The sequence below is a fragment of the Oculina patagonica genome, chromosome 5 (genome assembly GCF_052425735.1).
Source record: "Oculina patagonica isolate OP01 chromosome 5, crgOcupat, whole genome shotgun sequence".
Classification (NCBI taxonomy): Eukaryota; Metazoa; Cnidaria; class Anthozoa; order Scleractinia; family Oculinidae; genus Oculina; species Oculina patagonica.
The window spans coordinates 24,196,021-24,211,389 of record NC_135762.1 but is presented as its reverse complement, the minus strand read 5'-3'; the positions used below and the strand labels follow the sequence as shown (position 1 = coordinate 24,211,389).

Sequence of the window (15,369 nt, the reverse complement as noted above, 5' to 3'; positions counted from 1 at the left end):
GATAAATTTCATATCTCCAAGCAACCATGTATTATTCTGTTTATTATATAAACCTACTAATTACGATGCTTTTGACGATTTTCCGAAGATTTTCGAAGATTCTCAAAATGTTGTCCGAAGGTCGTACGAATGATTCCGAACATTTTTGAACTTTCCGAACATTTCCGAAGATCCGAAGATGTTTCGACTTAATATCGATAAAATTTGGCTCATTTATTGAGCATTGGAACACGGCAAACTCTGCGATCTGATTGGTCAAAAATGACATCACACATGTGTGGATACCATTTTTATCGACACATGTGTGATACCATTTTTCTCGATTTGTACGTATGCACTGCAGTTGTGGTTTCTTTCTTTGATCATATGTAGTAATTAATGCTTTGCTTTTTGCAGGTTGAAGCCACACTGTATAAGAGATCTTGAACAAACAAGACAGGGGGAAAGGGGGTTTCTCTTAAACAATGTTTCAATAAACTTAATGCGAGGGTCATACGACATCGTGTTTGTTTTTGTTTTTTATGGAAAATCCCTGATATAGCTAGCCTAGCTTCTTCGCAAATCTTAGAAAATCATTATTGGAATGGAAAAACTGACTTGATTTCGAAATGAAATAAGTTGAATATCTAAAGTGGGGACTGCAGTAGACTGTCCACAGCCCTCTATTTTTTCGTGTTTGATTTGCACTTTGTCATCCTGCAAAATTTCCCCTGTGCATTTTATGTCCATGTGCACACACCTCGAATATTTAATTATTATCAACTGCCTATGTTGCCAGCCATCTTTTTATGAAAATCGTGATTTTCTTTCATCGGTCATTTTTTTCCAAAAACGCTTCACGTCTTGCCAAATTTGTCTCGACTGCCGATCAGTGCACTAAAACAAAGGGTTTTTTGCTTTTGATTACCATAGAATGCTTAGCATCAAAAAGAAGCCTGGCCTCTCCACAGCTGCATTTCTACTGAGTCCAAGAGCGTAGCCAGTAGTATTTTTGAGGTACGGACAGCATCAAGCGCCAAATACGCTTTTTTGTACCTGGGGGTCTAAGAGCATGCTTCCCCTCACCCTGGTATTGTTCAAATGCGCTTTCCCGCGTTTGCTGCTGTTGTTGTTTCCGAAATAACTTCGAGTGTGTCCCACTAAAGGGGAAGAACTAAGGCGAGGAACGACAAGACTTTTGCTGAAATAGCGACAGCCAAAGGAAGAATTAACCCTATTCAGACCAGGCTTTTTTGGATCTTTTCAGACCGGGGGGGGGGGGGGGGGGGATTCCGCCATCTTGGATCCGCCATCTTGGATTTTAAAATTTTTCCAAAATCGTCAGAAAACCGCCCAAAATTACTGCAAAGCACTCAAAATCAATAAAACTTTGCTTAAAAGTCGTAAACATGTGAAAATAATTGCATAAAAGTTATTGTCCATTAACAGAAACACGAAAATTACAAATTTGGGAAAACATGCCTGTCAAAATGCAGTTGCCATGGTGACGTCAAGTTCCTGACACAACAACCTATCCTACCAAATTATTGCCAGATAAATTTTAGATAAACTCGCAAAGTTTGGCAGCGTTTGGTTGAATCTTGAAAAAGTTATAAACGTTCAAAGTCAACGTGGGCACTTTCCGCCCCCCCCCCCCCCCCCCCCCCCCCCAGGTCTGGATAGGGTTAAATAAGACAACTACGGCGAATCTCTCGGTAACTTTCTAAACGTTTAACGGCGAACTGATGTAGTCACAAATCCTCAAAGTCGAAGTCAAAAACCAATCGTCTAATCAGTCACAACTTTTAATAACTGATGCTATTATATGGCAAAGACAGTCTTAGATAAATCCGAGCGTTTTGATTGGTTCTTTCTTGGTTGGAATATTGCCATACGGACCGTTTCCATGAAAACGGTCTAAGTCGTGTATTTTTTTTCGAAAGCCGGCAAATTCAAAATTTGTAACTAAACCTGCGTAAAAACTACCTAAAATATTGATATTTTATTTTGTAGCGGGCTCCTGTGTAGTTTAAAAGAGAGCGCGATCGCGAGAAGGCCAGATAATTTACGGAGCTTACAACATGGACGAAGAAAATGAATATTTACCAAGCGAATTTTTACCGTATTTTCTTAAAGATCGGGAACTTCTGATGTGGAAACTGAAATAGGCATCACCGAAAGCCAGGATGCCATAGACGATTTTATAAACGAACAGAAATGGAAGCTTAAGGTAATGCTATGACAAATGAAAGAATTGAGAGCCTACCTGTTAAAATTACCCCTTAGCTTACTGTGATTGGTCGTCTGACCAAGGAACTTCAATTCTTTTGTTTTGAACTTGTCTTGTGATTGGCTAAAAAAACGTTGGGTGGCCCGGTTGAGTTCGTTTCACTGTTAGTCCATGAGCCAGAGCCCCAACATTGGGTTGTCGGTATCATCCGGGGGGAATAAGGTTCTTTGTTTTTTTTAAGGAAGCCCTATCACTATAGAGTTGGAAAATGCCTGATTGCAAGCAATCGGTGGTAGTTTCTGCAAACTACAAAGGTTTTCGTGCCCCCTCCCCCTCACCCGCCTAACGCCTGTAAAATCTTATTAAAAATGGCCGACCAAAATAAGTTGTTAAAATTATACCACACAAAAAGAAAGGTTGATCGAATACTGCATGACGTTCAGGTCATTGAGTGTTTTAATAATTAAATATATATAAGTTCTTAAAGACAGGTCATGTGACAAATCACGTGATCCGCTCCCGATTCTAATATTCGTTTGTTTCTGAAATAATCCCAAGCCTATGGATAAGGGGAAAATACTCTGAATAAAATTTCATAGACAAACGTTCCTTTGTGTTACTATTGATTTGATTTTGATATCCTTGATTATTTTTGATAATTTATGACATCAAATTGGGAAAAAGAAATTATATTCTTGCATTGGCTGATGCACTGGACTCGTGTGCATATCCCCACCACTAATGCCATAAGTGGAAAAAAAAAAACATTTCAGCTGAGTTTGTTGCGGAAAAAAAACTTTGAATAAAACTGTAAATTAAAAGGCTTCTGTGTTACTTTAACTTGGAAAGTATCATTGTAGTTTTTTTTTAAAAAAAGGAAAACAAATGAACTGTGCTCATTGGCTTTGAAATGATTTTTTTCATGACAGTAGTTTGTGGCTATTGCCTAGAGGTAGACAGTAGATTTACAAATTTCTATGGAAAATGGCCATTTCTTATCACCTACTCGTTGTGGTAATTCTAATTTGTCGACAATTGCAGGTTTAGAGTGTCTTTAGCTCCAACAAACCAAAACACCTGGCAGGATTGAAACTATTTAAAAACGAAGTTAGGCTAAATCTTAGCCTGACTACCTGTTTGCTGTTTTTTAAAAAATTCCGTAGCTGTTGAATGATAAAATCACTTCTCTTCAAAGTTATTTGCCGGAAATAGAAAAGATAATTAGTACAAGATGTATAACAAAATACAAGATGTATAACAAAAATGGAAACCTATCTCGTCACAGTCACCTTAAATTAAAAAAAACACCAACTGTAACATTTGGGTGTAACTGAAACAGCGATCTTAGTAGCTGTCAATCTAGTTTGGTGGTAAATTTCAATAAGATATCTAAAACAAATCAACCACCTTTTTCCATGTTATACACTCTTATAAACCATAGAAATGGCACCATAAATTTTCCAGAACTTTTCAGTCAAATCACTTGCCAACGGCTCATTATTTCATCTGAGTTTTGAAAATGTTGTGGGTCATTTCTATGTCGTAAAAAGTGTAAAACATGGAGATGCGGTCGATGACTAATTGGTGCGGGTCAATTAAAACAAAACTCAGAGACTCAAAGGACAGTGCAGAATGCGATGGAGTCGACAATTGAAAGTGTGATGTTTTATGTTCGTGTCTATTTGCTTTATTTTACTTTCGGAAAGCCTCAGAAAAGCCTGTTTGCAGACTATTGTATTCCTTCCCGGGTATTCCTTACGCTAATCTTTGCAACCGTTATACGTACGACACTTCGTTTGTAACAAGATACTTTTGTTTTACTTGAAAATGCTGTAACATGATACTTTCGTTTTTTATTTTTGTTTGTTTTACGGCGGCATCGATGGCAGTTGTTTAATTTAATTAAGTTACGGTTTAAACTGCAGGAAAGACGATTCTCAAAAAGTAAAGAACAAAACTAATCAAAAAACAATCTCGTCCCCAGAGCCTGCGTTTCCCTTGACCAGCGGGCCGGGAAACTCAACGGCTCTGGACGAATCCAAACCGGAACCAGGAAATCCTGTCTCTAAGATGACACAAAGATAGAATCTCCAGACGAGAAAAAAGCTCTCGCATCCTCTGGTACTATTGCCTTTATGCTTTGTCTACCCCTTTCGATTTCTTTCGCAAGCTTTGGCAGCTTTGGCAACTTCGCCACAGGAAAAAAAAGGCAGCTTTACGTCAGTATTTGACGGAGTTTGCTCGGTTCCGAAAGTGACTGTTGGATAAGCTCTCTTTAATGTTGCTAATGCAGTTTTGAATGCTGAGGGAAGGTGAACAGTCCAAGATAATATGTAATTTAACAAATATCAAGAATTGTCAGCACGGGGAGTCAGAGAGATCTTTGCAAGAAGAGGAAAACGGCTTCAGCTGCGCAGAATCAGAAGTATTCGGAGTTTCCTAACAAAAACAACAATAAAGCAAGTCTCGTCTGTTTTATTGCCGTGAAGATACAGTCAGAAGCTAGACGACAAAGAGCGAGTAAAGATAGGTGTGTTTATGATATGCATTTCACACAGGCTAATTAGAGCATGGCTCCTTTATAATCTGAAGACGCCGAAGTCCTTCGTTAAATGTGGAATCAGAAATCACAGAAATCTTATGGCATCAACAGAGTTGTTGACGCTTTTAGTCGGAACGCCTGCAAGGCTGTTGTTGGCCATATGGAATGAGCGTATAAACTGAATTTACCATTGCCTTAAATGAGAAGGCATAAATTTTAAAACTAGCAAATAATTGAAAAAGAAAGCTGTTAAACCTTTACCAGGCTAGGTAGGGCGTGGAAACTCTTATTAAAAGGTTAACGGCTTTAACCGCCAAATTTATGCTGTAAAAAGCACCACAGCCGTCAGTGACCTTAAATTTCAGCTATTGTTGGTTTTCACGTGACGCAGTCTAAAATCGAGAATCGCGAGAGCCCTGACTTCTTATCCTTCACTCGCTGTTAGACGTCCTTAATGTTAATTTATATATTTTATGAAAGGTTTTCAGGTCGATAGCATCCGCCGTCTTTAAGAAAGAGCATTTTGAAATTCGAAGTTTTAGGCCATACGACATCAAGATGGCCGCCTGAAGGCTGTCACGTATGCTTAAAAAAATGACAGTTGAGAAGTGTTTATGTTTATGTTTACGTGTTCATGAAGGTAAACTGACCGCTTTTATAGCAGAAGTGAATGCCAGACGTTTTCATTGATTTCCGGCGACCATCTTGGTGCCCCTTCACACGGCCTAAAACATGGCGTCTCTATACTGTGCTCTCTAAATTTGTGTGGAACATTAAAGCGGATAACTTGAGTACGGAATACCGTACAGACCTGGACTTGAACACGAAGAATACACAAGTCGAGTTCACATCGCCAAACTGGGAACCATGCAGCATTTAAAATTCAAATTTCCTCTCCAAGCTTCGGCTTTTGATTTCAATTTTAAAGCGCGGTTTTCCAGTTTAACGATATGAGCTCAACCTGCGCTAATTTCTAGCATTCGACAACAACAACTTATTTATTAACATTTTGTATAGTTATTTACAGTAAAAAATCATACACTTGAAAAAGCAAACTAGAATAACCATTGGGTTAAAACCATTGGGTTAAAAATGCAGGGTTGCCAGTTAACAAATTGATGCATTCAGTTGCAATGATAAACAATCGGCCTAAGACAATCATTTTCTCCATCTTTGAATTGACTGGTATTATTTCAGTTCAGGTCATTCCCGGGGGGAGGGGGGGTCATCCCCACTGATAAAATATTTCTTATTTCATCCGGCCGGGTCTGACTCGTCCCCAGTCGTCTTTTATGCGAAAATTGCAAGACGCGAAGGATGACGGGACGCTTCATCTCTTCCTTCCATGATTCCCTCCGTGTTCAGCAGTCGACTCAAGACGGACTCAAAAGATGACTTGGGACGAGTCAGGGGCCGGGTTGCTTTTCTCCTAAGGTGTCCCATGAATTTCTCGTTACGCTTCGAGAGAACAATAGAACAAACAACTGAAACAATGCTCATAGCCCCAAAAACAATAGCAACTGCTGCAATTGAGGACCATTAAAGTTACAAGCCTACGAGAGCTGTTACAGTGCTGCTTCCTTTTCCCAATCGAGCCATTTTTTTAAGAAAAGCAAAAAAAAGTGAATTTAATACCATACTCCCTTTCTCGGATTATTGCCAAATTCAATTTGTTTTGTATATATTTTAAAGTAACTGTGACAATTAATTTTTAATCCAGTGCAAAGGCAAAATTAAAGAAAGAAATAGAACTTTGTCACAAAGCTTGTAAGTGTATAAAGAAACGTAACACGAATTGAATTTAAAAAAATTAATTCGTGTTACGTTTCGTTTATCATGAACAAACATTCAATGTTTGTTCATGATAAATCGGTCACAAACCTGTTTCATAAAATTGCACTTCAACTGTTAACATTTAATATAGAAATTATTATATAAATGAAAATATTGAAATATTTAAGACTTTTTCTAAGACATTTGTTACAAGTTAACCATAAATAGATCAATGATTTCAAAAAAATATTCACGTTTCTAGCTAACAACATTACCACCTTTGTCAATTTTGTCGCAGCTGGTTTGGGTGTAGTGATATTATTGATAGACAGTATCAACAAATATGTGACGAACTTGGATGTTCCTATTATGTCAGCTTTCTACTTGAGTCAAATATATTCAAAAAATGTTTTCACAGCTTTTGTTATTAGTCGAACGAAAATTAACAGAAACGGTTTTTCATTTTACATTTAGCTTTTTGAAGCATTTTTGAAATTCATCCGGAGAAACAGCAGCATATTGTTAAAGCTGAAAGCAAAATGGCGTACAGAGTTGCAGCATTTGTAGCATATGGTTTGCTTTGCTCTGTTTTTATTTCAGTGTCTCACAGCTGCCCCAAAGGCTATGTCGGTTCGCCGTGCCAAGGTATAGTAGGATAAGAAATTTGGAGCATTTGTAGACGACTCTTAGACGAAGTTCTCAATGGGGCGGTGGCTTTGACGGTTAACGGTTAATACTTTAGCTTTTCTGTAACTAACGGTTAATGTTTTTCCGAAACGGTTAACAGAAGTGTTAAAAATAAATTTCCATTGTTGTAAAACATATTTAAGGTCCTTTTTTAACTTATTGGCTTGGTATATTTTTTTTTCAATTTTTACGTTAAAAACGGCTCAATGTTTGCCATATATTGCCGCTAACGGTGAACCCCGTTGAGACCCTCTTAGACCACTGTTTTGTTTTCGCTATTGTTTTCTTCAACATTACAAGTTTGGTTTCATGTGTTTTAAGGAACTGTTTCATCGTTTGGCGCACGTGCAAGCTATAACCATGTTTAACGTTAGCCAATTCGATGAAGTTGTTTAAGATACAATCCAAAGTGCACATATGACTCTTGCGGAAAAATCCCTTTCTTGAGCAGATACGGCGCGTGAGTGCGAGATATCTCGCCCACGTACATCGCGTCTCCTCTCTTAAACGGACTTCCTCGCGCGCTGCGTGTTTTTTTCCACTTGACGGACCCTGGAAAAATCGAGGCACAGCTCTTGGTCTTCTTAGTTTTGAACTAAATGGACAATGCATTTAACATCCATCAGATATTTAGTGCATGTAAATGTAGTATAGAAGTATACAGTACCTTCAAAAGTACGGTACATAAACTGTATACATATTATCGGCAAGCTGGTTTGTATGATTTACATGTCTCTGACTTGAATTCTCTAACCTTCTCGTTGCACGTATCGATGTGGTTTAGATATTGAGAGTCCAACCATGACGTGCCCTGGCCCGAAGCTGCTCGCAGACGCTTCTCCAGGAAAGGCAACAGCAACAGTTGAATGGAGCGTTCAAGTGAACGACAATTCAGTTGATGTGGATTCCAATGCAGTGATCCAGGTTCAGTCGAGTCACCAGTCCGGACAAGAATTTTTTATTGGCATTACTGTTGTTAAAATCACTGCAACTGATGAGGCGGGAAACGTGGCAACATGCAGCTTTTCTATTGAAGTCAAAGGTAAGTGATAAGCTTAATCGAATCACTTAATGAAATGTGTAGCGCATAGTGCTCGTCAGAGAAAAAGTACCCGTATTCTCTATTTTCCAATTGCCCATAATGCACTTTGTTTGTCCCCCAAATTTTGCATAAGCTATTGTTTTGGAAATATGCAGTCCTCTCAAGAGAATTTGAGAACAATAGTTTATGCAAAATTTGGGGGGCAAACAAAGTGTATTATGGGCAATTGGAAAATAGAGAATGGATAGTGCTCGTCCCTGAAAACGTTTTTGTAAACAAGCAGGCCTACAGACAACAAATCCCTTTTAATTTCACTGCATTTAGCGGGTTTCTTGTCTGGTTTTGTTTCGTTTGTTACATTTCAGCTTTCAACTAAACCTTTTATCCTCAAATGTAAAAAATGAGCAAGATGTTGTTTTTGAGTGAGCGCGCGGAAGATAATTTAGTGGTGAACAATAAAAAATAGAGAGTGTTTTTGTCTCGAAACTAACGGTCTGATTGTTGCTCCTTGGAAATTTGATGTTCTTAAAACTAGAATATTAGCCCTCGAAGCTTTGGGCTAATATTTGTTTAAAGAACATCAAATTTCCACAGGGCAACTATCAGCCGAAAGTTATCCGACACAAACACTCGTTCGTTTAATTAGTTCGCAGTGGCTAGAGGTTGTCAATAGACTACGTTTCCAATTTATTCGGAAAAAGAAAGACAAAGTTAAACTTTTATCTCTTAGATTGTCAAGCTTCTTTTCTAATGTTTAAAAAATTTTAAATTTCAGATACTGACCCGCCATCATGCAGCTCCTGCCCAGCGGGTATAGATCTGGAAGTTACAGTTACAACTTCAGAATTGAGAATACAATGGGACAGGCCGGTTTGCTCCGACAACTCGGGTGTTCCTCCCATCATTGCCTCCAACTTTCAAAGCGGCCAATTGTTTAGTGTTCCGAGTTCAACCCTAGTGCAGTATACAGTTCGTGATAGTAGCGACAACGTTTACAACGACTGCTCATTTAGGATAACTTTGAAAGGTAACTTGCACATAAATTATCACTTATTTTCTGTCGCTCGTGTGACTGAAGGTTCAATAACACCAATATATTACTAGTCTTCAGTGACTCACAAGTAGTCCCTCGGGACAGGATGCTTGTCCATCACATATTACTCCTTAGCATTGATCGAGCATGTTGTCTGTACCTATTTGTACTGGGTGGAGAGACTGCGTGTTCAAGCCATGACTTCTTCAACACGGTCAATGCGTGTAATTTTGCGAACCCTATTGAGTGGGGATCGTGTATACAGCTAATTCGAGAAAGGTTGTCGGAAAAAGCACAAAAGTGCACGCGACAAGACCGAACAGTGGTCTGGGTGTTCACTTGAATTTTGCACATTGGCCTAGAGGAAATGTACAAGTTTGTATTTCTGCACGTGAATATTTTGTTTTTCTTCTCACGAGGCCTTTTTCTGTATCATTACCTTAACTGTCGCATGTGTTTGAATTTTTTTCTTAAACTCAGTGTGGTTAAAAGTACCTTGTTTCTACATACATGAAGAGAAAAAAAGTGCGAAATTAGCGTTTCCCATTTCGCCATCTTATAAGTATTCAGCACGTGCAGTAGCTCTCTACCTTTACCCACACTACCTTTCGGTCTTGTCGCGTGCACTTTTGTGCTTTTTTCCGACAACCTTTCTCGAATTAGCTGTATGTATGAGCTTTGTTTCCCAGCAACGCTGATGTATTTCAATTACATCATTTCCCATTTGGGAGTCTAAAAAGCAAGTTGTGAAGATAATTTAAACCGGTTTGAATAGTTGGGAAAACTCGGTCAGAGAAATTCGGTCTTAACTACGTACGTTTATAATTTTTTATAATGAAATTAAACGCTAAAATATTGTTAAAATTCATTTTAAAACTTTAAAAACTTTAAAAAAGTAGACGACGTTTCGGCGCTACTCTACGCCATTATCAAGTCAAAAGAAGTGATAGTTAAAATAAGAATATATATAACGTGAAACAATAAAAATAGTTGTGTGTCCTATGGGCATAATACGTAAAGTAAAACAATGGAAAAACTAAAAGTTCTAATTAAAAATAGGGAAGTGTCAAGTAAATAATTTGGCGCGGATAGAGTCACTCTGGGTGTTCAGGGAAGGATTAATGTCCCTGATGAACAGCATTTCATATACGAGGCAGTCAAACTTGCTTCTGCATTTCTTTAACACTTTGAAAAGGTGATTAATCTTTGCTCCTTTGCTGCCATGTTGTGCCTCAAGGTGTCTACCGATCGCAGAATAACGGTGCTCACTAATGCGTTGATGTAGGTGTCGGGCAGTAAACCCGACATAATTTGCATCGCACAAATCACATTGAAACAAGTAAACAACGCATTGTGTGTTCACGATCGGGGGCTTGTTTTCCTTTACGCACAAAATCTGTGACAGCTTTCTGCTGGTAAAGACGGGTTTGACATCGATGTTGATCTTGGATCCCAGAGAATGAATTTCTTTGCGGACGCGATTAGCTGATCGTTGATCTTTAAACGGCAATGAAATGTAGACAGATGGCTCTGATGGGGTTGCGGCGTGCGGTTCTGTATTAGTTTCTTGCCTGAACTTGCGTATTGTGGAATCGACTAATACGTTCGGGTAGTGTAGTTTTGAAAACATGGTGCGTAACTTGCTGCACTCTTTCGTGAAGGCTTCTTCGGTGGAGGATAAACGGTGCGCCCGATCAACCATTGTGTTTACCAGGCCTTTCTTGTATCTGTTATCAACGTGGCTTTGAAAATGGAGCAGAAGGCCCGTGTCAGTTGGTTTTCTGTAGACTTCCGTTTTTAGTGTGTTGTCGTTTCTCGTGATTAGTGTGCCGAGGAATGGAATAGAGCCCTCATGTTCAAGTTCCATGGTAAAAGACAAACTAGGATGGGCACCGTTAAGTACTTGTAAGAAATCTAAAGCCGCGTCTGTGTTGGGCATTTTGACCAGAGTGTCATCAACGTATCTTCGATAGAATGACGGGATCATGTTGTTTTGTTCCAGTTGGTTCTCTATATGGCATATGAAAACATTGGCTAGTAGAGGGCCAAGTGGCGAGCCCATAGCTACACCGTCTGTTTGCTCATACAGCTCACCGTTGAATTGAAACAGCTGATTGGACGTAGCGATTTCTAATAACTCAGTCAGTTGATGCTTTTGGAGTTGCGTACTATGCGTCTTATTAAACCAGTCATCTTCAAAAGCTTTGTCGACAAGAATGTCAATTGTTTCCTTCAGAGGAACATTTGTAAATAGTGCAGACATCATAGGAGACAAGGATGTGTTTAGTTTTTCCATTGTTTTACTTTACGTATTATGCCCATAGGACACACAACTATTTTTATTGTTTCACGTTATATATATTCTTATTTTAACTATCACTTCTTTTGACTTGATAATGGCGTAGAGTAGCGCCGAAACGTCGTCTACTTTTTTAAAGTTTTTAAAGTTTTAAAATGAATTTTAACAATATTTTAGCGTTTAATTTCATTATAAAATCGTTTTCTAAATCTCTGCTGTTACGAACGTTTATAATTAAACCGATTACTCGACACACTTCTTGTCGGGTGTTGTTTTTTGTCCGTCTTTTGGAAAACTTTTTTCGGCCAGCTTAAGCGTGACCTGTGCATGTCTGAGTAGAGTGTAGAGTTTTTATCATTGTAAATGGACATTAGTATAATAATGTGCTTTTTTCATTTCATTTAACAGTAAAATCGTGCCCAAGTTTTTCGCCTCCTAAGAACGGAGCTCTGGCTTGCACTAACTGGGATAAAAACAGATATCCTGTGTGTGCGGTTTTGTGTAAGAGTGGCACCGACTTTGACTTCAATCCGCCTTTGTTGTACTACTGCGTTCAGGGACAATGGAGGTTTTACGCCATCCCCGGCCAACCTTACGAGCAGAAAACTCCTGGACCTAACTGCTCTGGTAAGAAACATACGAGTGGATCAGATGTATAGTCTGTTACAAATCATAAAGCGAGAAATAACTATTGTTGTTAAACGTTGAACTAGGGTGAAGTGGCACATGTACAGATATAGGGCCATATGGTGATGCATGCCGATAATGTAAAAAGTCAAATTCTTGAAAACGCTCGTACTGAAATTGATCACTGATTAAGTTGAATATGACAGCGGGTAAAGTGGCATAAAATAATAAGAAGTAAATGACTGAAAATTATTCATCATCATCATCATTTATTTGCCATTTCAGAATTAAACATACAAATTAAAATAACTTAAAAAGATAGGGCGAGAAGACCTCCAAGAAACCACAAGGCTTATGGGGGGGGGGGGGGCACCTCGGGTTAGCAATAAGTTAGTAATTTCGCTGTGAATGTGCAGCTAGGCCAATTTCAGATTCATGTTATTAGAAATTTAATTATTTTTTCTTAAAAGAAGAGAAGCTACTCGAACCAATGATCGATTCTGGTATAGAGAATTCCAAATTTTAGGACCCTGGAAAAGTATTGTAAACTGCTTTAGATTTGTACGACAGTGATGTGGTCGATAACACTTGGCTGTATCAGCAAAAATTCATTGTCTGTATCAGCAAAAAAGGAAGGAAGATGAAGAAGAAAAAGCAAAAGCGAAAAATCAAGACAAAAACACCAAATAATTGCCAGAATTAATTTGGAAAATAAAACAGATGCTAAGTGTGGTCTTTGTTATTTTTATTTTTTTTTATTGCAGGCAGTCTCAATAACTCATGGATTAAATCGGCTGGCTTTCACTGGTATTACTATAACGGCGAGGCACATGATCCCAGTGATCAAGAAGATATAAAGTCCCAGTTCCACTCGTTCCTGATGACTTCAAGCTTCGTTCCTCCCTTTTTCTGCGCAGCTTTTCCAGACTGCACAAAGGAAAGCATCTCGGTCTCTCCAGGAGTCATAGGTAATTATGTCTCAAGTTGCAGTGGTTTACGAATGAACTTCGTGACTTCCAAAACCAAAGCAATTACAGTGGCTCATTACAATAAACGTAGGCAACACAATCAACCTATGACAACTCGAACCAAATACACGTGACCAGCCCAAAGCGTGGGAAAACGCCTGTGACCAAGTCGTTGTTGGTTTTGGTTTAGCATCTGATTGGCTGAGGTGGTGGCGCGAGTTTTTGAGCCAATCACAGCGCGTATAAACGCAAACCCAAACCAATTCCAGATTATTTTCGACCTTCAATTGAAATCCCATCTATTACTGAAGCCTAGGATTAGTAAAAAGTCACTTTAAATAATAGTGAGAGTCAATTGATAGTTAACAATTATTCACCGAAGTGGAGGTGGCTAGTAGTGGATATTTACCGAGCCGCGAAGCGGTGAAGTAAACATCCACCACTAGCTACCGACACTGAGGTGAATAGCTGTTTTAGTATATACTAAAGCAGTGAGATACTATAACCCTAAAGAATGATTTTTTACAAGTTTATTCCTGCAACGAGTACAATTTTCTCACCCGCGTTGCTCGGAGGTGAATAGCAAAGGATATTCGGAGTTTGAGTGGCCAATCAGCGCGCGCCAAAAACGCTATCCACTGTTTTAGTAACACTAATGCCAGATATGCATTAATTTGGCCCACTTCGCCCTTTCTTTCCACTTCTCGGAGTCCAGCGAATCCTTTTCAGGCCCTTATTTTGCAAAGAATTTATCCGATCACTGTAAACAAAGCCCCAAATCTCCTTATCCCCCACCTCAGAATGTTTCTTGGTGTTCCCCTGCTTCATTAATAGCCTTATAACTTTTCTCGGTTACAGGCTCGAAACACTAGCTGTCTTTGTGTAATTATTTTTTTTAAGATATCAAACTAATAATAGCGCTTAAACACGTAATTTTGATCTTTTATACTGCGATATCTTTTTTAATAACATGGAGTAATTAATTTGATACATTTTTTCGTAGGTTGAAGCCATGAGGAGTACTTGAAGAAAACACAAAAGGGGGTCTGCTTAAGAAAAATGGTTCAATAAATTAACGCAAGGGTCATACGACATTGGCTTTGTTTTTGTTTTAATCTAAGCCCCTTATACAGTACTCTTGTTAGAGAATCATTACTAAACTATTGGGATGGTCAAAGACTCGAATGTAAAGTGAAAAAAGTCAACTGATTATCAAAACTGGGTCTGCAGATTTTCCAAAATCCTTTCGTATACATATTTAACTATATCATTTTAGCAAAACAAAAAAAAACGTGACTTTTTGGTTACTAACACACACCCTGAATAATTTATCAAAATCTTGTTCATTTTTTATCGGACTCGTTTTCTTTCTTTTTTTTTTTCTATAAAACTGCGCGCTTCGCGCAGGTTTTCTTTTATCTCGAATACCCATAAGTGCACTAAAACCCGCGGCTTTTGCTGCTTTAATGTTTGTTATAAAGAGCGAGCTGCATCAAATATTGCCTGGCTGCATTCCATGTAGCGCGTGAACTTCAGAGGTACCAGCAAACTTTCCACAGCAATAATGTTACTGACTTAACCCTCGGACGTACAAGAGGTGGGAAGGGGGAAGCTTGAGGTTTTCTTAATTTTCCTAAAAAAGGGTTTACTCTATATAAAGCTGAAACTTTCAGTAGCTAGTAGATATCTTTGAAAAGTTACCGTGGTGTAAAGGGAATTCATTTCACTATTGATGTAATTGCAGATCACCGTGTTGAAAAGTCACTAAGTAGTAAGTGAGTAAACTTTTCTTGGAAAAGCGGGTTACGTAATAAAATGGCAGCAAATGCAGATGTGAGCCTGCTATACTAACAATGAATAAACTCATTTCACTGTTGATATCTTTAAAATGGGACCGTGCTCAAACAGGCACTTAATTCACTGGTGCTATGCTTGAAAAGAGAGTGGTGAAAACGGAACTCGCTTCACTGCTGATATCATTTAAAAAGACCGTGGTCAAAAGGAACTCAATTCGCCTGTGTTGCCTTTAAAAAATGACTGTGGTTAAAAGGGAACCCATTTTCCTGCTGATATCCTTGTAGAATGACTCTGTTAAAAAGTAAACTCATTTCTCTGGTGAATTGTTAGAAACATGACCGTTTTAAAAAGAGAAGTCATTTCAGTGCTGATATCGTGGCGAAAAGGGAACT

The 15,369-nt window shown here is 38.6% G+C and overlaps 1 protein-coding gene across 1 annotated transcript; it reads left to right on the top strand.

Annotated features, from left to right (window-relative positions):
- Positions 1-6,747: 6,747 nt before the first annotated feature.
- LOC144653454 (sushi, von Willebrand factor type A, EGF and pentraxin domain-containing protein 1-like) lies at positions 6,748-14,272 on the top strand. The gene is made up of 6 exons (XM_078513447.1): positions 6,748-7,169; positions 7,996-8,253; positions 9,029-9,280; positions 11,994-12,212; positions 12,977-13,180; positions 14,184-14,272. Exons 1-6 carry the CDS (start codon positions 7,064-7,066, stop codon positions 14,186-14,188), a joined length of 1,044 nt encoding a protein of 347 aa, XP_078369573.1. The 5' UTR covers positions 6,748-7,063; the 3' UTR covers positions 14,189-14,272.
- The last annotated feature ends 1,097 nt before the right edge of the window (positions 14,273-15,369 follow it).